This window comes from Aptenodytes forsteri, unplaced genomic scaffold (assembly GCF_000699145.1).
Source record: "Aptenodytes forsteri isolate BGI_AS27 unplaced genomic scaffold, ASM69914v1 Scaffold92, whole genome shotgun sequence".
In the NCBI taxonomy this organism is placed as follows: Eukaryota; Metazoa; Chordata; class Aves; order Sphenisciformes; family Spheniscidae; genus Aptenodytes; species Aptenodytes forsteri.
In genome coordinates this window covers 7,161,239-7,186,822 of record NW_008794581.1, presented here as the reverse complement: position 1 = coordinate 7,186,822, position 25,584 = coordinate 7,161,239, and the positions used below count along the sequence as shown (strand labels likewise).

Below are 25,584 nucleotides of genomic sequence, written 5' to 3'. Positions count from 1 at the left end.
ATATTTAAAGAGTCTAAAAGCCATCTAACTGCCAACAAATGTGTCTTGAATGTTCTTATCCTTCAGTATGCACTGCATAAACCTCTTAATGCTTTTCACAGCGTATTGCATCAGGTGGAGATGGGGAAAAAGTGAAATTTTTTGGCCAGTCTGTGCACGGAGAAATGGATTTAAACGATGATGGGCTGATTGATGTCACCATTGGAGGCCTTGGTGGGGCTGCCCTCTTCTGGTACGGATACTCACAGCAGCTGTCAGGCCAGAAAATAACCATTTGTCTTGGGATACCGATGTAACTTGCATGCACTAGTGTTTGGACTGTTGTGAGAATACTGGTTTCATCTCATGCTTTGACACTGGCTGTGAATCTTCATATTTTCATATATCTCTGGAGGAACGAGTATAAAACTTAACGGATAACAGTAATAAATATAAGAATGTTTTAGAAACCTTGTTAGCCTAGTATGAAGACCTTGCCCTCCTAGACCATATTCAAAATAGAAACTGATTCCACTTGTGGCACTCAGTAAAACAGAAAAAACCCTAAGTGTTCTCTTTTTCACACTATATTGCCTATTATCTTATTAGCAATATCAAGGACAGGTTCAAATGTGAAGGGGACACTGAGAAAACTCATTTGACTTCCTACTAAGAAAAGTCTACTTTGACTCCCTACAGAAGATCTTGGAAAAATTTAACTAAACTTTCTGGTTAACAGTGAATTCATTTTCCTTACAAAAAAGCATGATTCAGATAGCATAATGAGCAATATATTTTTTAAGGGAGAAGAGAAAAATACTAGTGAGAGAAATAAACAAGGTAACGTAATCCCTCACGTCTAAAGCACAACTAAAACCGTTTCTCTCTCTGGTAAGGCAATTACTAAGCCAGCTCCTTGCTTTCCCTGCCCTGCTGTTCCACCTAACTCACCTGATAGGTGATCAAGTTTGTCAGGTCTTGCTACCATCCTCAAGCTGCCAGCTTCTCTTCACCTTCCTTTGGTAGTTTGTCTTTCTAAAAGCTCTGTGTGTGAATGCAATGAGATTCCCCTTCACTGCATTGTTTAGATCACAAATCTGAAGAAAGCTATTTTGCCAGCTAAATTTTCTGCTGGTTTAGTACACCGGTGTACTCCGTCTCAAGGCCAAAAGGAAGCTAAGCCAGAGCAAAGGGAGAGGCAGGAATGCATTGCAGGGACAGGGGCAAAGGGGACTTAAAGTGAAGCAAATTGGTAGTGAATCTCAGCCTGTTTATCTACCCACAGCCTAAGAGATGACACACTACCCTCCAGCTCATGTATAGTATGTTCATCTGTGGATACCCTCAAGGATGGGCCTGGGCCTTCAGTCTCTTTTAAAATGGGACTGGCTGTATAGAGTTGCTTAAATGCTTTTGAAATATTTCCTTTCATCTGGTATCTGTTGTGAAACAAGTACAGCGCTGTGGAGAAATGCTGTGACCGCTTTCTCTGTAATTTGTTGTTTACTGGTACTATATATAGAGTGTATAGTTAATTATTTGTCTAGACCATCACATATGTGTATTTTAATGTCGAATGTTGCACATTTTGTAAGTTCATTCTTAAGTTAAAAAAAATTGCTGCTATTATTTTCAAGGCACTTTCTCTCTTTGTGTTTTTGTTAAGGTCTCGTGATGTGGCTGAAGTAAATGTTTCCATGCAATTTACACCCAAAAGCATCAATATCCAACAACAAAATTGTCAGATAAATAAAAGAAAAACAATATGCATAAATGCCACAATTTGTTTTAAGACCAGACTGAAGTCGAAGGAAGATATATTTGAATCCAGCATGTAGACAAGCACTAAGCTACGGAATCTTTATGCTGTAAAACTGCTATGCTCGCATTCGTTTATTTCTCCAAAAATGGAACGCATCTCTTCTAAATTCACTATTCCAAGCGCATTTAAGATACCGGGGGAAAAAAGAATGTGTAGAGGCAAATTGGTTCGTAATATTGATCTCCACTTCCTTTGCAGGTCTACAGTATTGGATTACTCTCGATTCACAAAGGCAAATACCTCGAAGCTTGTTCACAGAAAGCCATGAGAGGAAAATGCAAAAAAATATAACTATCAAAGGGTCAGAATGTATTAAACATAACTTCTACATGTTGGCAAGTAAATCATTTAAAGTGTTTTTCTCATGTTGACATTATAGTAACCCAAATGTATTTGATTAGTTACAAATTGGACAACAAAATCTGCATCCAGAATTAATCTTAAGAAGGGTACATAAAGTTTGTTTACCACTTAGGATTTATATATTTGTATATGTATATAGATATAAACTATTTACTTACCTGTACAGTCTATTGCCCTTTGTCTGTTTGTGTCTGTCTTTAGAAAGAGCATAACACACTTAGTGGAACAAAGCAGCTATCGTGGTTAGTAGTTTAGGTGCATTCAAAACTCAGCAGGAGCATATGAGCTGGAAGTCTAGTTTGCATATTTGCAATTCCTCCTACTAAAATATAGTAAAAAAATTTGCAAATTAGGTTTGGGATAGAGAATACTTACTGCGAAACAGAAATGTAATTAGCAACTGTGAGTATGAAATTGCCCAGATTGTAACTAATGTGCAGAGTGAATGGAGGTGTATATTATAAGCTACCCACATTTAAAATGTTTAGTGACTTCACAGTTGTATCATAATTCAAAACTAATGATAAATGATGCCCAGATTTTGCTTGAATATGCAATACATCTCCTAACAGCAGGCCTCAGTTTGACTTCACACAAAGTGATACTGCTGCTGTTCGTCTTACTGATCTCTTAAGCACAACTAAAAGAGCAAAATATACGAGTTGTCTGTTCTGAGACATTCTTAAATGAAACTGTGCTGGATAAGCTCAAGCTATGTGACATTTTTATGATGAGATGAACTACACAAAACATTAGTAGATATTTATAAGGATTGGCTTGCACATTAAATGCTTTATCATCAATTGCAAGCATTCGAATGCTTCTGTAGCAAGGATTGGCGACAGTGTGACTGAAAAATATTTTACCTCAGCATTGTTTGGGGGTTTTAACCTCCTTAGATATTAAAGTGAATGTCCATAACAGCAATTTTGTTTTCTTTATGTTCTAGGATAAGCCTGACTTTCAGGACTCTGTAAAGGTTTTGCTGGAGTTCAATTTTTCTGATCCAGAGAGCGGACCTGTTCTTGATAGCAACCTGCCAAATTCAATATCTGAATATGTAAGTCAGCAAGATTCTGTATTAATAACCAAAGTATTTAAGGTAAAATTCGTAGCCCACAGAAGAGCTGAAAGTATTGTCCACAAATTGGCGAAAGAGGGAGGGTCATTGAGCCTGTCCAGAAGATATTTCCTCTGAATGAGTCTTCAGGAGTGAAAAGCTTCATTCAGTGTGCTTGGGAACCAGCCTGGGGTTTTAAAGCTGTCCAGAGTTAACTGAAGATAGAAGAAAGTACAAGCAATTTTACTGTCATTTTTTACATAGATAGAGCAGGGGAATGTTAGTCATATACTTTGATGGTGCTTGGCATCATTCATACTTCTACTATTGCCTCTTTTTCTAATCTAGATGAATCACTTAGAAGGGAATGAGTAGAAAGGTTATGTTTCATCTATGCATTTTACAGGATATTGGCATGTCTAACTGATTAATATTAGGGAAGACTTCTTTGATTGTCAAACAGAAGACCTTATATAAATTAGATAATGACTTCTTTGATTGTCAAACAGAAGACCTTATATAAAATTAGATAATTAATTAAAATGCAAGTATTTAATTTTAATAATAAATGTAATAAAATTGAGAATAAAAATACTATTGTTGCAGATTCCTTTCACAAAAGATTGTGGAGCCAAAAATAAATGCATTTCAGATCTTGTTCTGAATGTAAAAGCAAGCATAGCTGGAGACAGGTAACTACACTGGGTTTATTGTATCACTTGATATCTACACAAAATTTCTATGTAAATTATAAATTCTGTAGTCTAATAAGATAATGCTGTGGCATAATTTCCAAATCAGAAACAATATAGTCTGGACACTGAAAGAAGTTCCTCTTTATGTTAAAAACAGATTCAAAAGTTAAGATGTCCAACATCCTTACTTTATTTTACAGCTCTTCTCCGTTCATTGTAAAGTCACGCAATGATAAGTTCACCATCCAACTCTCTGTGAAGAACAGAAAAGACAGTGCCTATAATACCAGAGTTTTGGTTCAGTATTCTCCAAATATTATTTTTGCTGGCATTGAGGTAGGAATTTTTCACATTATCACATTTATGATAACCTATATTGCTAGAGAGATCCGAGGAAGTCTTTTTATTAAGCCTGAATTTCACTGCTCTGGCATCATCTCAGTTGATTGGAAGATATTCCCTGGGAGTGCTGTCCTTGCTTATACCTCTAAAAAAGTGTATTTATTTTGACCTGAGTGGACTCTTGCCTAGCCTCTGTTAACTACAGACGCAAGTTCCACAATGACACTTAGACAGTAAGTGCCTGCATCTTAGATGAACGTCAGCACCATGAATCATCTGTACATCTGTAGAGCCAGAAATACCTTGTTATTCGTCAGTACAGCTCCTGAGCCTCTAGAATTCTCCTTTTGCACGTGTATAGAAAAAGCACTCTCTTCGTAGGGCAGCATAGGCAGTGCCTGCCTCATCCCTACCTCAGACAGCATTTCCAAAGTAGCTGTTTTTCTGCCTGCCTCAGCAGATATGCTATGAATTCACCTTAGTTCAGGTGGGAAACTTTAGGAGAAGTTTGGTTTCAATCTACAGTCCTGCTGTTGCAGATTAGGAGAAGTCAAGGATCTATAGCATTGTTGCTGACCCTGTGGCAATAATTTATGAAGTATGAATGTCACTTTTATTGCCAAGTTAGGAACAGATTTACAAAATTACATGTTAAAACTGTGTACTTATACATATGTTGATCTGCTAGACCCCACGACTAATTTGCGTGATGTCCAGTTTGTATAAAATTCCTAATGTTCCAAACACTTTCACTGGAAGGGAATGATGGCTACTAATCGATGTAGATGTCCATAGGTGGAAATTGTTTTGTGGAAGTTGTGGCTTCCTATTTTTGGTCCAGTTCAATTAAGGCTTTGACTGTTACGATGTTTTGACAATGATGGTATATATGATCAACAGGCCCTTGATGCTTAGTCAAAATTTAAAAAGAGTTTGCACAAGGTCATGATTTCACTTTCTTTTTCCTTTAGGATATACAGAAAGATAGTTGTGAATCTAATCACAACATCACCTGTAAAGTGGGATATCCATTTCTAAAACGTGCAGAAGAGGTAAAAAGTCCCCCTGCATGCAAGGTCTTCTTGCTTCATGTTGCTCTAAGGCTAGGGCAGTCCCTATCACCTCTGAATTTCTTTTCTTTTGTGTTCACCCCAAAACCTGTCCCAAGCTATCCTTGATATGAACTGCACTGAGCCAGATAGGATAACATCAGGTCTTCAGTACCTGGGCAGTCAGCGGTGGTATGTGAGGAGGTAGAAGGTGCATATTGCCATCCTTGACACTGTCAGAAGGCAAGTGGCACACCTGGCCAGAAGGGTCTGTCTCCAGATAGGATATTGGTTAGGATATACTGGTAAGACATTAGATACTGTGGTGTTCCACAGGTTGGAGCCTATGACTTTAGTTATTTTGTATATAAAATTTAATCAGATGGTTGGACAGAGAATAAGCTGGTATGTGGAAATGCTAACCTGGATCTGCCAAAGCCAGAGCTCCAGCTTGAACAGCTCCAGTGGTAAGTCTATATCTCCTGCTGGAACAGAAAGGGAGTTTTAGCTAAACTTAGCCATTGAAAATATGCATCTAAACCTCACTTAAATAGTTCTGATATTGAATTGGGAAATATCAAATTGCATTCAAATAAGACCAACTGTCTTTCCTGGCAGTTTCTTGTCTGTTCCTCTGTATGCGTAACAGAAGGAGGATCAGGAGTGATGTCCTCTTACATTGCCTCCCACATACATGTTCCAGCTTGTGTCTTGGACTTGTAGGAATTAAGTCAGCTGTTAATTTCTTGCAGCCAAATAAGCATACTACCCAATGCCAGTGCCCACACAATGCTCCATTCCCAGCTTTACTGGATTTTTCACGTTTTCCTTTCAGGCTTTGATTGTTAGTTTGTCTGTAGCTATAGATCCTTAAATTTAGAAATTTCATACTCTTCTTTGCATTCAGAAATCAATTAATCTCTGATTCACTGATAAGCATCCCTAATACGTTCCTTTTTAAAGCCTCTTCCTGGGTCTTTTTTTTTTAATATGAAGAAATATCTAAGACAACTTTCTCTGGGTCACTTTGTAATAAAGATTTGTGCATATTAAAGGAAAAATAAAAGTTTGAGCTGAAAAATCCTGTACAGTAACAAATAGTAAAACTTTTGCTTCATATAAAATTACCCTTAAGTGTCAGGCTATAAAGAGGGACATGTTTGGGACAGTGTTCCCGAATTTCGTGTAGCGCCAAATTGTGATAGATTTGCTCTAGTTATAAAGAGTAGGGAATTTTTATGACACCTAGTAGTCATTTATTTACATTGTAAACATTTCTGTTCGGTAGTCTAGGTGTTTTACTATATTCCAGCAGCCTTCTATAGGCAGCTTATCTCCACTGTAGTTGCCAGGCTTTGAAGCCAGGCTTTGAAGCTTTGTTTCTTCCTCACTGGAGGAAAAAAAAGGGTTCAATAAATTGGTTGCAAGACCAGTTGGCTTCCATTAAGAATTACTTAGCTACGTATTTTTAATATACTACATAATAAGTTTTACTGAGGCTTGTCAGTTCTGAAAATTTGAGGCTTCTGTTTAATAAGTGATAACTATTAAGATTTCCTTCTTGGTTGGGACAAATTCAAAAAAGTGGATTCATTCATAGAAAAGTGTTAAAATGTGAGTAAGTATTCCACAGATAAAAGTAGCAAAATTTTGCTCATTTTTCGTCAGATCAAACCTTATTAGTGTGCTGCTTTTTCTTTTCTTTTTTTTTTTCTTTTAAAATGTGTAATGTATTTCTCCAAATAGATTTCCTTCAAAATATCATTCCAATTCAATGCATCATATCTCCTGGAAAATGCTACTGTTCACGTATATACAACAAGGTTAGTTGCAATCATTGCTTGTTTATCGTCTGATTTTTTTTTTTTTTTTTGAAAGCTCTACAGCTTTGTGTATCACAGCAAAACTAGGATGACTTTTCTCAACTCAGAAGTAGTTTAACAATCTGTAGAGCTGACAGCTTTACGGATGTACTCAGCAGTGGACTGAGTGGACTAAATAAATAGCTGTTTGTCTTTAGAGCCTGAGAGTCACAAATGAGTCATAATTTCCGGTAGTTTTACCCTCAGAAAAGGTTTATTCTCTTACAAAATTACTGCATACTTCAGCATGAATCACAGTCTATGCTAAACAAAAAGGTCTGGCCTTCAAAGAGCAAGAGCATTGCGGAAGTTGTCTGTGATAAAGTAAAGGAATGCACTTGCCCTCAGTGTTTGCTGTCCCTGCAAAATACAGGGATGGTGTGAGAGTAGTGGCCCTTACTTGGCCCATTTTCATTCAGTCAACTGCAGTCTGTAATTTTAACAAAGATGCATTTCTGAGCTGGGACTGGTGCAGGACTTAACTTTTTAGTTACTAAAAATAGTCTTTTGAATTTATTTTTAGGAGATAGTAATTAACTGGAAATGGGTAGTGTGTTTTCATACCCAGAGCTGTAGGTATTTCAGTTTCTTAAGACCCCTTCCCACCTAGTACTCATGTTGCATGTGCAGATGACTATCACACTCTGATCTGAGTGGCATACGTTGTTTTATTTTAGTGACAGTGAAGAACCACCTGAGACCTTAAGTGACAACAGAGGACACGTTACAATTCCAGTAAAATATGAAGTAGGATTAATATTTGTAAGGTATTGATGCTTCTCTGTACTTCTGTTTGCTAGCCCAGTAGACAGCAGGTGTTCAAAGAGAATATGGTATTGTTTTGTTGTTGAGCTGTGCTCAAGTTAGTATCTACAAATGACAGCTTCTAGTCTCATGAACAGGAAGCACAGGCTGCATTGAAAAGAGCAGTTACATGAAATGGTGGAGCAGTTATACTGTCCCTATCTTGCTGTAGCTCCGTTTTATCTATTTAAATTTGATCTGCAGTTTGCAAGTACAACAGCAGCTTTTGTTGATTTTTGTACTTTGCTCTCTTCATTCAAAGGCATTTCAGGTACATAAGAAAGCAAATACTTCCAGCTTCCTGATGGCCGTGAGTTTGTATCACTATAATACTGCATGGTGTGGTGTTTGATTTCCAGCTTCAAAAATTAGCCTTAATTTTAGATTCTCAGAGGTTTGTTTTTATCAATTCAGACATAAATTTTAATGCAGGTCTTCTAGTACAATTTATTTTCAGAAATAGCTAAAATTCAGTTAAATTCCACACCTGAAAAACATTATAATTATTATCAGTAGAGTATATTGCATGGTGTGCAGGTGTAAATAATTAAGTCTAATTCATTTTGGATGCATTTCATGGTTCAAATCCAGCCTTTGTTTGTCCCATAGGGAATAACGTTGAATTTAGAACATGCTGGTTTTGTTCTCTTTTTACTTGGTTCTGTCTTTTATAGGACCCTGCCTGTTTTACATGGCAATACTCAGGATAAGGCACTGCACAGCTAGAATAAGAACAGCAAAATCAGGCCCTGATGTATTACTTTTGGGAACAATATTTGCTCATTCTGTAGTTTTATCTGAACAAAACATTTAAAATGTACATAATGAAAAGGAAGCACTACTCAGAAAACGGATGAGTTGAACTTCAGTGGAAGTAGCAATGCACTCTTAATTGCAAGACTAGTCGTGGGGGATTCATGAAATAATGAAAAGACCTGTATTATTAACTGCTAGAGTTTTTATGAAGTTTTTGTGCTTATTGGGTTTTTTTTTTCTTGTGTTTTTTTAATCCACAGTGTTTTCAAAGAGCACCATGTTATAATTGCAGCAAATGATACCGTCCCTACTGCTGTTAACACAACAGAGCAGATTGGGGATGAAGTTATTCTGCATTATAGGGTAAGAAACAATTAAAACTGCATGATATAGGTACTGGCTTAATCTTTTTTTTTCATCTGGTTTGAATCGCTCAGTGTGCTAGCCTATTACTTAAATAGCAGCTATGCAATATGTTAAACCTTCTACATGGGTACTTTGTGTTTAACACTGTTTTTTTTCTTGCTTGCTTTGGAATAAGGTGAGTCAGAGGTTCTCAGAGTGGTCCATCTCCCACAGAGTAGTTCAGGTGGTTTTTAGAGCTGCTGCCCTCAGCCGGGGAAAGAGTATGCCCTAATAAATGAGAATTTGACGTATGCTCATTGCAGTTGAGAACAGATATTTCCAAAATTCAGTCAGCTTTGAAAAAGGCAAATGCCATGCGCCAAGAACATTATCTTCCTAATGGAATGAATACTGCAAACTAAAATAACTTGAAAAAGATATTTAGTGGACTAGAAGCCCAGCCTCAAGTTGCAGTAGGACTGAATTTTGTTATCTTGAGAGCATCCTTGTTTCCCAGTGTCAAATCCAAAGCTGAACGAGGGTCCCAAATACAAAGGATAAAAGTCTCTGAATCAACCTTCTCTCTGTAAAAAATGGGCATGGGAAAGCTCTCGCTCTCACTAAATAGCAATGGCAAAGGGGGTTTTTATATTTTTTAGCCCACCTATAGTTTTTTACTCAGCTACTCTTTTTAGTCTAAAAGTTCAAATCCAATAATCTCGAAGCTTTTTGTGGATGTTTAAGACATTATTCATCTCATTTCAGAATCTTTGCTTTCTGAATATAATAGCTGGTGGACTGCAGAGTATACCATTTATGATCTCATAAGCACAACTCATCTCTGCAAGCAGCTTATCAAAAATAAGTAGTTAGAAGAAAAAAGTTAAACAGGTTCTTGAGTATTTATTAAGCTCGTCCACTTCAGAGACAGGATCACCTATTCTCCTGCCAGCAATTCCACCTAGGCATTTTCTCCATCCTCGGCCACAGCAGGCATGTTTAGAAGGAGTAGCAGCTTACAGATATGTCCTGTGATCTTCTTAGGAAACATGTGAGAGGAGCAGGTGAGCAGGAGGGCTGTTGCCTAAGCACACCTGAGGAGGAACCAGCAGGAGCCACCGCTAGTACGGTGGCTCCTCTCGCATGTTAAAGCATTTTGGGGGCTTTATTAAAAATTGAGATGAAATTATCTGAAGTAGAAGTGTCAGATGATAAGAGGATGCAGCAAACAAGATAACAAGAAGGAATTTATGTCAAAATGTCCCCTTTCATCCTGTTCATTTGATTTCCTTCAATAGAGTATTGTATTATCAAAGACCACAGAAGAATGCGTCTGCTAATTCACAACAGGCTGTTCTCAGGGGGAAAAAGTAAGAGTTCATCACACCACTTTTTGCATAACTGACTGTGGAAGTGTAAAAAAAACACAGAATAAAAGAAAAACACAGGAAAGGAAAAAACTCACAGTCAAATACCAACAAAATAAGGAAAGTACTAATCAAAACTTTTTTTTTTTATAGATTGAAAAAGGTGAACACTTTCCAATGCCAAACCTCACACTGCAGATCTTATTTCCTGATGTAACAACAGCCAAGAACACTCTTCTCTACCTTACTGCGTTGTCACATTCCCAAGTAAGCTAGGAATTTGTATTTTTATGATTAATTTAAATTTGAAATTTTTGTTGTAAGGAACTGCAAAATGCAAACATTTGGGATTATACCTTGCTTCAAGGTAGATATTGCTTTTAGTCTAAAAGATGAAATGCTGGTGTTTTAAGAGTATGTACAGGTGTGCATAAGAAGACAGAGAGATAAATTTTCTTAAAAGGAAACAAATTTAAAATGGTGTTGAACAATAACTGGACTAGAACAAGGTTAATTTGATATATTGCCAAGTGATGAGAGGTCCAGACTGAGATATGTGTGGCGGGAGTTTCTTTCTTAGTTTTGCCTACTGAGCCTCAGATTATCTCCATTGTCAGCAGTGCTTACTGCAAATGCTCTAGTCCTGCTGTGTACATCTAGAGCTCAATCTCCTGTTCAGTCCTCTTCTTTCTGTTACTGAAATTAGCCTTCCTGCACGTCTGCTCTCCAGCACTAGCAGTCCTCTGGCTTCTTCCTTCTCTGGGGCACTGAGACATCTTGAAGGGGATGGTAGGTCATGTCTTTCAAATGCTCTTCACTGCAGCCCTCATTTGAGTTTTTCCATTTCACTCTTCCAGAGCAGCTGGAGGAGATCACAATTCCAGCAAATCCCATGATTCCAGATCTGTAGATATTAAAACTAGAGCTATATCAATAACTGGATGGCTGAAGAACCCAAATATCACTAAATGGTGACCTAAAACCCTTTTTTTTTTTTTTTTTTTTTTTCAATCTTTCCCTCAGAGGCACACACATATATGCACCTCTGTCCAAATATTTCACTTAGTTTTGAGGTGTTGCACCACTGAAAAATAAACCAAATGGTCTAAGTGAAAGCTCAAGGTTCACTTTAAAACAAAAAAATCCAAAAACCCCCAAAATATTTCATGTTTAGAATAAAAAGAAATTGTGTCTGTTCTTAAATTCCTTCCCTCATTATTTTCATTCCTAGGCAATCACCATATTTGACCCAAGTTTGCACATAAACTCAACAAATCTGTGCTTTTTCTGTCGGTAAAATTCATCTACTGCTAGCTACACCCTAGTGATAGTAGTGTGCCAAAGTGCACTGCAGGGGATTTGCAATCCTCTCCATGCTAGCAATCTGAAAGTGAATGACCTGACTGAAAAAACAAATTCCCCTGCACCGAGACACCAAAGGATTTCCCAACTGCCTTTGAAGGAGCCATGGAGATCTAACAGTGCTCCAGCACCTGCTCCCCCTTCCTGGGCGCTGCAATGGAGGCTCCTGAATCCTGCACTTAACCTGCCTGTCTGCTTGCTAAGGCAGAACCTCTGCGGATTCCCATGCAAAAGCTATTTAGCTTTTTTAATAGCCAGCTCTTGCTGGTTCATGTAATGGTCATCTTGCAGGAAGCTCTTGTTTGCTTCTACAGATGTTTGAGTAGCTGGATAGAGTTTAGGTTAAATTATCTCATAAAAATCTCATTTGTTGTTTGAATAATGATACTTCAATACCTACACCATCTGAATTTCCTATTCTGCACTCTTGCAATATGCAGTTTTATTGCATTTAGCAGTTAGTAAATAATATTAATGTTATTAAATATTAAATATTATTTATGTTGGCTTGTTTCCAGAGCATTTTTTTTTAATAGATTGCATATTCAGACAATAAGAATAATATTTGTATTTCTGCTAACAGAATGCCGTCTGCCAGACTAGTTACCCTGTAGATCCCTTGAAGATCAGCACTGGGAAACCATTTGTGTTGCCAAAAATAAAAGAACCTACAAAGGATACAATTATGGTAAGCCTACATATAGTACATATATTCATCCCAGATATTAACCCAGATCTTTGAGCTGAGTACTTCTGCAATAAATATTTAAAAGCTTCTCTCAAACTGTATCCTATGGAAACTCACTTTGTCTTAATAGCCTGAAAAGCCATTTTTATGTAGACTAGCTATAGGTTTTATTTGGCTACAAAACTGTACGTGGAACTGAATTTGGTTTGGTTTGGTTTTTTTTTAAATTTAGCAAATGTGTAAATAACAGTAGCACATTTGACAGCTGAGTAAATTTTCACCTCCTATATTCCCATTGTAATTAGTAAATAGTAATATTTTAAAAGCTTCTCATGTCCCTTGCAACTTTTTTAGACATTCGGTTGAAAATACTTTCAAATGCTAACACTCTGATCTGACAGATTTTCCATGCAACTGGCAGAAATGTAATTGATGATCCCATTTGGAAAGGATTAGCCCCTCACATTTAGATGGAAGAGTTGCAAAGTAATTTTGCTGCCATAGTTCTGTTGGCACGTCAGGGGGAAAACCATCATACTACCTCCTCAGCATAGAGGTATGAGTGGAGTTTCTGGTGCAAATGAAGTCATGCCATGAGAAGAGTATTTTGTCACGCTTATCATAGTCCTTCACAGAGGTGATAAAGGTCTAGGCTAAGCAAAAATTTCCAAAGTGTTGAACGTGGTTCTGCTGTCCTGACAGCTGGCAAGTAAAGATACTTAAATTTTCACACAGACATCCTGCCCTGCTTGAAAGATTCAGGTGTCCCACAATTTGAAAGGATCAAGAAACACTGCGGAGAAGCCATAGCTGTGTTGGCAGAAAAACACTTGCTGTTACAGGCTGTGCCTCCTTTAGGAGCTCTGCTGATGCCTTTTCTGCATACCTACAGTTACAGAGCTTCCTCAAGGCTAAGCGAACCTGCAAAAACTGAGTCTATTCTACCACAGCATGAATATCTCAACTCGTTTTATATACTGCAGTGTCATTTTTACATAAAAAGCCCCAGTAATTAGTATTGGTTTAATATTGGTGTCATAGCAAGTCTATGATCTGTATATATAGTAGTTTACATATTTTTGGTTTAGTAATGTGAAAAGTCTCTTCCTATTAATTCATGCTTGTGCCTTTTAAACAGGACTGTGATACATACAGCTGTGCATCTATTAATTGTGCCCTGGTCCCATCTGACATATATCAATTGAATGTTTCATTAAGAGTATGGAAACATACCATCATAAAAGTAAGTAAATCCCATTTGTATTCAGAATACTCTTGGCTTTGAGAAACTTAAGCCAATGTTTCTAATGTCTATTAAAATTACACCTTTCATTTTCTTAAGTCTCCACAGCCCCCTAGTATTTGAAATAATTTCTCTTGCTATTTTAAAATTTCCTCAAAACTAAGTTACATGCATTTTATTATCCTTAAAGTAAGTACTTAGAACTTAGCAGGAATTTCAAATCATGGTAAGAAGACACCCCTTACTTATTCTGTATTGATGGTCTTTTTTTTAATAGCTACTTATGCATCTACAAATTCTAATTTGGCAGATGTAAGGAGGGGTACATAGAAGCATATAATTTTTAAATAACTTTTAATCTGGAAGGATTTCTCAAGTCTATAAAGGATTTTTTGATCAAAAAGAGCAGAGGAGAAAGAGTCCGCCTCAGAGCACACCTCATTGTGTGAGGTTGTATTGTCTGATGGTTACAACAATGACCAGGCTGTGGTCTGTTTTGCTCAGTTGATAAATTTCTGATACTGAGTTCCTGTTTTGTGTCTTTGTTTTTCTCTGGAAAATAGCAGGACAAGAGGGGAGATACAGCAGAATTTTAGAAAGCCCAAGTCTGTCCCTGTGGCCAAAGTAGTATTCCAGGATTGATTAGTATTTCTTTGAAATCTCCACTCTCTACCTTTTCAGGACTGTTTTGCTGTCTTGTAAATGGTGATGTGTGTGCTGAAGGTGACATGCATGAGCAGCTTCGCTGACTTTCACATTTTTCAGCATCTCCCAGAACTTTAGCATTAAGTTTTGCTTTCACCCTTCTCATTTCTACAAAGCTTTCTACTTCAAAATACCTAATTATAAACCACAGCCATTTCTCTCTTCTTCCAGGCAAGTATTCACAGCTTAACCCTTGTTGTGAAAGCATTACTTAGGAGTGAGAACTCATCACTGATTTTGAGAAACGACCATCAAAAACTGGAGGTAAGAACATGATAATTCATGGGTTTACTCTTCATGGGATTTATTGCGCTACTGAATCATTCATTACTAGTGAACTGATTGTTACCTATTGTAATGTTTTATCCTACTCTAAATAAAAGTGATTTCATATCACAGTAGAAATGTCAGAATTAGTCAGATGATGATACCAAAATCCCATTACCCACCAATGTACCTGGGTGAGAAGTACTGTCTGAAGTATTTCTGCCTGCTGCAGTATAAATGCTTCCTGCATCTATGTAAATTAAAAGCATAACTAAAATTCTTTTAAGGAATCAATAGTATTTTAAAAATTGTCCTGTGTCATTTAGAAGTGATCTCACTTTGTACATTGTATTTTCTTTATTATTTCTATATTTATTATTTCTTTCCACTTCACTACCCAACATATATATTTGAAACAGGAACTTTTATTTTTCAGAAGTTCCCTGTCATTTTCTTAGATAAGAAAGTATATAACATTATAGTAGTGGTGTCAGGTATAAAGAGAAATGTCTTTAATTTTGTTAGAGTTGTTATTTTTCTTTTAAAACTCTTTATTCCAAGACGTTTATAGTGGTTAATGCATTGCTTTTCTGTGATAACTTGTATGTGCGGGGGCTTACTTACTACAATGTACATTTTTAAGCAAAAGTCCTACTATGTGCTGTTATTGTTAATATCCCCAAAATTTAAAGCAAAGTAATATTCAATGTGAATTACATCTTGTGCAAAATATTTTTGAAAATACAAACATCACAGGTCAATTATTAGTTGGTATTGTATCCAGGCATTTCTTTTAAGTGATAGTTCAAAATTCAATCCAGGAATGAAAACACAGCTAAGAGGCTTGCAGATAATGAGAGCTGCCTTTACAAAGAAATTCAGAATTAACTTTTTTTAAGATGTAATTTCAATTTGAATGTTTAGTATTCAGCTTTTCAATGCTTTTTTGAACTATAAAGTTGTGTCTCTAATAAATTCTTAAGTTAAAATAATTTAAACTCCTATATGGTCATGTTTATTTAAATGTGAATATTCCTTATTTCAGTTTAGTTTACACCAGATACACCTGGTTTAAAATCAAATTAGTATCTACACAGCCTTTTACACTTATTTCATTTAATTGGTTTAGAAGCTTGTTAATCACTGCCACCTTTCAGGGAGGCAGGCATTGAGTGATGAAGAATAGACTAAAGAAACTCCCTAACATACACTTCAACTACTCATGGTTTTGGTCCTGTATCCTTTATAACAATGACCACTGACTTACAGCAGGGCCAACCCTCATGAAATGAATGCACTTACAAAGTGCAAGATATTATCTAAATATGGGGTTTCATGTTGGAGATTATTTTCTCAATTCCCTCCTATAAATTCCTGTAGTGGTACCCTTCTGGTGCATACTGATAAGTGTCATGCTGCTCTGTTGATATTTTAGAAGGACAAGTTATTTATTGCTTCCTTTCTGAACACTTTGCAGACCATGATTAAGATTTCCAAAGAACTCCCACCGGGTACAGTCCCCTTATGGGTTATCCTCCTGAGCATCTTTGCTGGACTCTTGATTCTTGCACTGCTTATATTTGCTTTGTGGAAGGTAAGCTGCGCATTCTTGTCTTCATGAAAATAAACAAATATGCTTAAATTCTCTGCCATGTCCTTCCCATAACTAGAACTTCACAGACACTAATATTATGTAATAAGTAGAGTGAAATCTTGTAGAAATGACAAAATAACACTACGTTTTTCTGATGTAATGTAACATGCAATGCTAACCAATTGAAACCTGTATTGCCAGTATGTTATGAAAGGAAAAATAAAAAGATATTTTAGTACAATTAAGGGTTTATTAAGGGGTTTTTTTAATTAGCTTTGGCTGTGGCCTTTGATAACCAGGTTTTCTCTTTGTGCAAGATGCTAGGCCTGTGGTGTAAGTATTGCCGCAAGTGGGCACTCTTCTCCAAGCTAAATATTTAGTTCATACTTGCGTTAGAAGGTTACAGTTTATAGATTTCAACATGCATAATCTCTTGAAAAATTCGACAAGTATAAAAGGAAGTATTATTTATTCAATTGAGTAGCAAATATTATTAAGCATTTTAGCCTTTGACATTATGTGAGCATAACAATGATTCGGCAACCATAACAATGATTCCACAATCGCTTAGTATGTATTAACTGTACTCTTTTTGTCTGCTTTCGTGACATGTCTCTTTGTTTTTCCTGGAACAGAATAACTAATGTTGTACTTCAGTGATAAAATATTAAACGACTTTTTACTGTACTGAAAGTGTTAAAATAGTAGTAAGAACCAGCACATGAATGCTACCAATACAGGTTGCATGCTGTGAGCAGTTCTTGGTCACTTTTTTCTTTTCTGCAGGCTGGATTTTTCAAGAGACCACTAAAGAAGAAAATGGAGAAATGAAGAAAGAAAAAAAAAAAGCTGAAATTTTTGCTCAGGTCTGCCTCAAAAATGTTACTGTAAAATTAAAAACTTAGATGCAGTGGTCACAATGTTTTCTAAACTCTGGCACGTTAAAAAAACAAGAAGCAGAACAGCAAGAAGCAAATCAAGCACACATGCAAAGGAATGATGCAGAGGAAGAATAAACAGCCTTATGGCATTATGTGATACTCAAGGACATGCTTTCAAGTGTTACTCATTTTTGGAGAGTAACTGAGTTCTAAGATTCTAATGGGTTTTAATATGGAAAATGCTTAATCATATTTTTATATACCTATGTATGTGGAACCATTTTTCATTCCAAATTGTGCAACAAGTCAGCTTGTATGTAGCAATCCCAGTCTCTTTTATCACCTTACGATTTTCAGAAGGAAAAAGCATAATTTTAAAAATTTCCTCTTTATGTCAGTTCTGTGAAAGCAGACTGTCAGTTCATGAAGCAGAACATGCAAACTTTGAGAATGCACCAAATACTGTATGGTAACTGATGTAATGACAAATCAGAAGATAGAAGCACCTGCAGAATTTTGGGTGAAGATTACTGAAATACCTTGGATTTCTCTTTCTGCTCGTTTTAGCGTGTCCAGCTGAACCCCGGATACTCCAAGAAAGAGATTTTTATGGTCAAGCAGACCATAAAGGATTGATCCATTAAATTTCATAACTGTTTGAACTTGAAACAGATTTTTGGCAGGCCTAAGAACGTATGCACAAAACATTCAAGCCCATCTGATTGCACACTGTATTCAAATAAGCAGGGGCACAATTGTATCTGCGAATTAAAATGTCCATATTTATGCAGAAAATGTTTAGAGGTACCCTGAAAGTTTGACTCTTGCTGTATATCTTGGAGTAGCCAGGAGGGTGCTTCATAAACTGTCACTGTAAATTTATTGTGTAGCTATTTAATCCAATGAGTTTAAAGTGTACAAAATGATAATTAACAAAAGAGCACGGATAGGAAATTCAGCACTGGCAAGCTTCTTCTAGTATTGTAAGTCACACCTCATCTTTGTTACTTATGAATTTAAGAAGTGATGAATAATTTGTGTACTAAGTAAGCACTTAACAAATGATGTTTATTTTGTGTCAAGGATTAAAAGTTTATCTGAGAATACACTGAAATGTAGATAGCAAAAGATTTCTTTAAGAAATTTTTTCTTTCTCTTTAGACTATTCAGTTTCCTCCTTTCTTTCATGCACTTGTTTTCCTTCCATGAGGATCTCTCCCTGGGGCTCTTGGGCTGTGCCTTGTCCTTGAGAGCTTCCTATATTACTTGCAGCCACACAAAATTAACAGAAGAAAAGGGAGGCATGCTGGCAAAGTGCAACGTTGCCTCAGCATGAGATTACTTGGTATTGATTGCCAATAGATCAGAAAATGTTGAGGAGACGTACTAAGTTCTATAAGATGTACTTGTTTGCAGAAAAGCTTTGCCTTGCCAAGGAAGCCAGGAAAATTTGTTCCTCCTCTTGGTACAAATGTCACTGGAATGAAAAAAAAATCACTGCAGTTTTCCAAAAGGTTTTAACTTAGCACTGACTTTATAGTAGTAGCTTAAAAAGCAGTAATATATTTTATAAAGACTTTTTTTTCTTTAAGAAAAGGCCACAGATTTGGTTGAACATGCTGGCAAGTACAACTCTGGAAGTGTGCAAGAAGGTGCTTTATTGTTTGAAAGATGCTGTCGCTGTTAAGTCCCTTCTATTTAGTTCCTAAATTAGAGAGAGTAGTTATTGGGAAAGGCTGAGACTTATGTGAATGCAGCAAGTAGGATTAAGTTTGAAAGTGCTTGCAATTTCTCCTTGTGTCTGTGGGAAAGGTGGTTATTTCATAACAACAGTCTGCTGAAGGTAGCAGCATGACTCAGAAGAGAGGGCAAAGCCCTCCGTGGGAACACTGTGGGTGGCTGTGCTTTGCAGAGCCTGGGAGAGCCACCGAGTCGGCAGACTTGCTTGCTGTGCTCGTCTGCACGCTTGAAAGTGCACCTTATCTGAAAGGGTATGAGGTGAGTTGCCCTGGTTCTGAGCACAGAAGCAAGACTTGAATGGAAGCAAAAAAATGGCATAGAGGAGTTGTGGATAGAATCCCTGCTTCATTCATTGTGCGAGTTAAATTGTCCTCCAAGGAAGGCAAAAATCCATTTGTTGAACAGTGAAGATAAATTAATATTCGCAGAGGTGTTTTCAGTCCCATGTGAGATGCAGGTTTTATTTTAAGAAAATGTATGATTTTGCCAATTTGTTTGAAAGATTTAAATGGCACTTGTCACTGCAGCATCTGAATGCCTCAGAATTGTAAATGTTTTTTTTCCTTATAGTAACACTGTAAAGGCATAGCAGTGCTGTTATCCTATTATGGTTTTGTAAAGGAACAGAATTATGAAGGAATTGTGACTCACCTATGCACACATAGAAAGTCAGTGGTAGAAAAGGAAATACTTATATTTACTATTATTCAGCCAGTTTGTTAACCATGAGGTCATTTTTCCTGGCTTCATAAAATTACTCACAAGTTGTGCAAGCCACACATCATTTTTATGCAGCATACTTTTATTTTGTTTAAGTGTTTCACTTTTTAGTTATGATAATCTGTTAACCAGAGCTTTTTACTTTTCTGATGACCTTTCATGTCTTATTTTAAAGCATCAGCCTAACTGAAAAAATATGTCAATAGAACAGTCTATTTCCCTAGATAAGGACTATGCAAAAATACATACATATTTTATCAATGCAAAGTATGTTTGAGATCAGTTTTCCATTCTTTTTAGACTTGCTTTGTACTGTAAAAGCAGTAATAAGCTTCATATAACCACACTGCTTTCCTCTTTGTCATGATGCTTTCTTCCTTTTCACGTTTGTCCTATTATCAGATTTCCAATTATGATATCTATTTAAAATATTAAGTATGCAAAGGGGATACCACTATAGCACATTATTCTTACAGAGGCTAAATTAGTAAAATCACTATTTTTATCCATAAGAGCCTTTCCACATAGCACTGCAAGAGCAATGTTTTACTGGTTTTCACTATATACAACAGAAAAGCCTACTGAAAGCAATATTGCAAACTTCAGTAACAACTTACTAAAATTTGGCAGGCACAAAAAATGTCAGAACAGCACGTAATCTGTTTTGTTCCTATAAAAAGACACATTAGGATTGTAATATGATTCTAATAACTAACAAGCTGAACATTTTTTCATTCAAATAAAAGCCTGTAAAAAAATAGTAATAATAAATTGGGTGTATGACCAGAGCTTAAGCAACAGAGGGAGTCTGGCCCAGCTCAGTTCCTAACTTCAGCACTGAAGTAGCTAATCTTAGAGGGAATGGACAAGCTACATTTCTACAGCATAGAACTTCTCTGGAAAGGAGCAAGAGCTTTAAACCATCGCTCCTCCTTCAATTTGAGGCTGTTGTAGAGGTTGTTGATCTCGTATGTAATTTTAGAAGACTTAGAAAACAGCATCTACATTAGAGCAAGCTCCTGGACTGCTGCTTATGTTCCTTTGCTTGTCTGGTGTCACTCTAGGTCTGTATTATGAGCCCTTGCTACAGACAGAACCCACCTGTTCTGACCCCTTACCTGAGCCCTTTAGTATATATCCTGTGCTGAGTCATTTTGAGCATGATGTTTCTCTTCTGCAGAGCTTGAGTCAGAGGAATCTACCTTCAACTGGAGCCAAGGGTTTTCATCTCACTTGGCACTCAGAGGCTGGAGTTAGGGTCACACTCATCTAATGAATTCTACATACTCTAATTGTTTTAATTTCTTGAATTAACTATTGTATAGGTGATGATCCCATTCAAAAATAGAAGCAGAGCAAGAGAATCAGAATCTACTGTTGTTAATTATACCACTTAACAGGAATAAGAGGGAATTTGCATCCTTTTTAAGAAAATCACAACATTCTGCATGGCATTTTTTTTCCTGTAAAATTATTCCATGTGTTTTATTGATTAAAAAAAATTAAAGAGTCTAGCGAGCCTCCTTTGTAGTTTGTTTGCTTTTCATTGATATAAGAATAACATAAAGGGATCTCAGTACCTAAAAACAAATCCATCTACCTGTCAATAGAAAGCTATTGTAGAATTAAGCATTCTTGCACAGCTTAACATCAAGGAAAGCTTGAATGTGGTCAAGCTGTCAGAAATACACTGCCATTAATTGTATGGATACTGTACTTACAGCCACATTTGAAAGCTTTTCAGAGGGCCGTATGACTTCCTGACACAGATTTGTTTTCATGACATTACATACATGAAAGTTGAAGACACAGACATTCATCTAACCATTCCTCCTATCCAGTGATTTTTCTGTACAACTTACTCCTGTGACCCAAATAGTCCCTTGTCTTGCATAGTTGTAAATGATTCACATCACCTTCCTTAGAGCCTAGTAAACATTTGTATCAAAACTTCCTAGAAGACGAAGATGACACCTTTTATATCACAGTTAACTTTTAGAAAACATTACAAACCATGTAATTACTTAACTGTTATCTCATCAGAGACTACTTTGATGGTGAATCACAATTCTTTAATAGCAACATCCTGTCTAGTCATAGGGGAGTGCTTACCAAATGTCCTACTCTGCGTGTATCTGATCCTTACAGTTTGCTGGACATTTTCCATAGGAGTATTTCAATGAAAATCAGAAAAAAAGCCACTTCTGTTTTTGTTTGTCTGTTTTAAAGTGCTTTTCAATTGAATTAAAAAAGAACTAGAATCACTTTCTCACAGCAAGGAGTGTAACATTATGTATCATTTGCACAAAACTGGATTACAATTCATTGCATTTAGCAGAAGCAAAAGCAGTTCATGCAGTGGGTGTGGTTTGAGCCCTGTGAGGATGAAGAGTCACAAAGACTAAAGCACTGATGAAGTTTTAGTAACAACTGGCTGATACCACAGTTTAGACAGCGCAACTGGATTCTGTTTAAACAACCGGATGATAAAGTGAGCTATCCTCAATACCATCATGTTTTAATTACAAAGACTGAGGGCTGACATCCCAGAGATATCGGACTTTGGTCATTCAGTCAAAAAAAAAGGGTGAGTAAAAGACCCTCAGGCAGATTTTTCTTCTGACTCCAGTACAGTGGGGCATGGTGCTCCTTTACTGCATTTCCCCTCGTGTGCACTTACCCTTTCGCCCTTCTCCTTTTCTCAGTGTTGTAAGTCTTCTCAGAAAGGACAGACATTCCTCAAGGGCTTACTAAATGTTGCACCTCCTAGGGATTTTCAAAGAAATGGGAGAGGGAGCAGAAGTATTCAAAGTGGATTGCACATTTAGATCTAGCAGGCCAGTTGTCTTGGCACACTCTGTCCATCCACTTCGCACACTCTCTGTTCACTTTCAGCAGTGGCCATGGTGAAATCCTACTTCTCAGCTAAGGTTCAGCTGGATTTGGTGATGGAAGTTATTATTTATTGCAAAGCTTCACGTATCTGGTTCAGTATTACATATGGTCCTTAAGGTTTATTGATGTTAAGGGTGCCATTGTTTTTCCTCCTGGGGTAAAGGAATAGGATCCCTCTCTCCAGTGAAAGTTGCTTCATATCATCTTCCATTACAGAGCCTTTTCATCTTATCAGAGAGCATAAGATGAAAAACAGAGGATCCCCTCAGTTTTCCCTAAAAAGCATTTGAAGTTTTACAATTTTGTGACAGTAGACATAGTCTGAGAAAAGTAACTCATTTTCTTTCCTTTTGGGGAATTGTATACACAAACCTTGCTGAGTATTCTCATCTCATGGCCCAAATTAATAGCCATTAATAGCTCACTTCCTTGTTTGCCAGCTAATAAAACCTCACTGAGAAGAGCCTATTACTCTGGCCTCAGTCATTTTACACTATGCCACAACAGATGATATTACATCTCAAAACTTCTAGGGTTCAGCTGAAACTTCTCGCTCCCCTGTTAGCCAGAAAAAAAAGCTCTGGTGGTATTGGTGGTGTAGGTTTTGAGACTCTTAGGAACCTCAAAAACTACTGAGTTGCTTTTTGCCATTTATTTGAGGGATCTGCCAAAATTAATTGACAGTCTCTGGCCTCCTTTATGCCATGAATTTCCAGCATTGGAACAGATGCCTAGAGATCTCAGCAAACAGCCATTAGCAAGTATATTTAGAGAGCAATATGTGTCTTATAAGATACTGCTGCAACACAGTTCGTCCCTTCATGCAAAGCACCTTCAGGTTTCATCCCAGTTATTGAGGGCTGGCCTGTTTGCCCCCCCAAGAGAATTTTTCTTATAGGATGAGTAAGATTTCTGCAACCTGATAAGGAACACTTCTGTACATCTAGTCAGTTAGACGACACTTGATCCTGTTACCACATTTTATCCCCAACCTACCTGTCTGGTATTTCGTCTTTAACTCAAGTTTTAGTAGCTAATGGTAGATGATAATGTAGCAAATGATCAGTTGAGAACAGGTCCAATTCAGCAGTTACGTATATACCAAAAGGTTTTTTTTTTATATTCAGCATTATTTTTGATTAGCTTAACACATTTAAGCTGCAAACAATATACAAAAGAAAAAAAGAAAAAACCCAACAACAAAGCAATGCATTAAGACTTAAATTCATCTCAATTAATTTAAAATTCAGTGAGATTCAGTGGGAATTGTTAAGGGAGTCAGGTTTGCTAAAAAATGCCTACCAAACAATTGAGCAAAAAAAGGAAGAATGGATAGGTCTTACTTCCACAAATCAGAAAACTGCTATGTTTTCAAAATAGAAATGGTCAAAAATGTAAATAAAGGCATGTTCCGAGGAGATAGAAGTTCTTGTCTTCTCATCATGTACTTATAACTCCTGTCTGAGAAATATTTTTGAGATACCCACTATTTTTATGAGTTCAGGTGGTTATTGGAGCTGTATCAAGGTTAATGCTTTGGTAAATAGGCTGAAGCTGCTAGGGTAGCACACCGGCTGCTCTAGAGAGCATGAAATTACGTGGGCTGCATTAGCAGGCTCCTGTGTAGGGCCTCACTTCTGGGGATCACAGGTGGATGGGAACATTTCTTCATTGGCTACCTTATTTCCCATTAATGTAATTTCCCCATGACAGGCACAAGCTTTGCTCACCTGGAAAAGGAATTGGTAAAAATATGTGTATACTCTGTGCTAGGTAGGACATAGTTCAGTCAAAACAGCATGGAATAGGTAAATGCTGGTACGTCTACAGTAGGAAGCAGTGCTGTGCATCAGGAGCAGGACTGGAGAGTGATACAGCTATTGCTGAGGATATGATGCCCGCACTATATGCCTTTTGAAGGTTTTACTTTAAACCCTGTCTTGAATATCAATTTCATATTTATTTTTCAGATGACAGCCTTACTTTAAAGGACATGAATATTATTCCTGCAGGACTGCTCTTCAGATCAAAACACTGGCATACTTGTCTTTGCCTGTAGTGAAAAGGAGCATTAAACTACCTACAGCTGCTGTGTTTTCTCCCTGAAATCCTGACTTCTTCAACATTCAATCCCATTTAATTCCTACAAGGTTCGTATTAGCTGGTTAAGAAACCAAGTGCATGCTGACCCAGCCGGACTTTCAAACATTTTGCCATGGTCTGTGTTGAGTCTTTGTCATCTTTATTAGCCCTTTTCTGTTCATTTTTAACAGTTCTTGTGGAAAACAGGATACTTGGTTTAAAATTTTTACTCTGGGATGGCTTATGTAACAAGGTAGGTTACTCTTGACCACCATGTAAGAAAATCAGCTTCCTGAAGTGGATTTGGATGATTCTCAAAGGGTTTGAGATGCATGGGGAGGTAAAGGAGGCAACTCCACAGATCTTAAACCAATCTGCCTTTTGTCTGCTTTTGCAACCCATCTGCAGCTTCCTTTGTGTCTGTCTGTGTGTGTGTATGCTAGTTTTCAGCCACACCAACCCCCTGACGGCCTCCTTACACCCTTGTACAAGTGCTAGTGCCACCACAAGAGGTGGACTAAGGGTATGCACAGCCGGGCAAAGAGGAGACTGAGTCCAGACTTACCTTGGTTTAACAGCATGGCCAAAGAGTGAGAGAGAAAGAATACGTCACCTGTGGCAGGCGTGATCCATTAACTGCTGTACCTTGTGACTTTTCAACGGGGAATGCTAGGCTTGGGACAGGCACTAAGCGGGAGGCTCGGTTTGCCTCACAGGGGGTGTGGATGTGCATGTGCCTGGGGAGGGGGCTCGCCGTACCACTTTACACATGACTCTACATACTGCATACTACTTCAGGTGTCTGACACACCAGTCCTCCTGAACTATATGCCTGCTTTTCCCTTCAAGTCAGCAGCGTAGGTATTTCTGAAAACTACATAGAGAAAGTCTTGCTGCCTGAATTAGCTGTCCACCCTTTGCATGCAGAGGCTTTAAAAGGGAAGTGAGACTAAAGGATATTTT

General features: G+C 37.3%; 1 protein-coding gene across 1 annotated transcript in view; it reads left to right on the top strand.

Moving 5' to 3' along the window:
* ITGA1 (integrin subunit alpha 1) overlaps positions 1-21,139 on the top strand; it is a 75,303-nt gene extending 54,164 nt beyond the window's left edge. Inside the window, exons 15-30 of the mRNA XM_009272535.2 lie at positions 102-232; positions 1,646-1,809; positions 2,000-2,136; positions 3,114-3,224; positions 3,831-3,916; positions 4,120-4,255; positions 5,233-5,313; positions 7,057-7,133; positions 7,850-7,939; positions 8,993-9,095; positions 10,598-10,711; positions 12,390-12,494; positions 13,633-13,737; positions 14,614-14,706; positions 16,187-16,303; positions 17,090-21,139. Coding sequence (XP_009270810.1) covers positions 102-232; positions 1,646-1,809; positions 2,000-2,136; positions 3,114-3,224; positions 3,831-3,916; positions 4,120-4,255; positions 5,233-5,313; positions 7,057-7,133; positions 7,850-7,939; positions 8,993-9,095; positions 10,598-10,711; positions 12,390-12,494; positions 13,633-13,737; positions 14,614-14,706; positions 16,187-16,303; positions 17,090-17,134 — 1,695 coding nt within the window. The 3' untranslated portion in view covers positions 17,135-21,139. The remainder of the gene's footprint in view (positions 1-101; positions 233-1,645; positions 1,810-1,999; positions 2,137-3,113; positions 3,225-3,830; positions 3,917-4,119; positions 4,256-5,232; positions 5,314-7,056; positions 7,134-7,849; positions 7,940-8,992; positions 9,096-10,597; positions 10,712-12,389; positions 12,495-13,632; positions 13,738-14,613; positions 14,707-16,186; positions 16,304-17,089) is intronic.
* Positions 21,140-25,584: the final 4,445 nt, after the last annotated feature.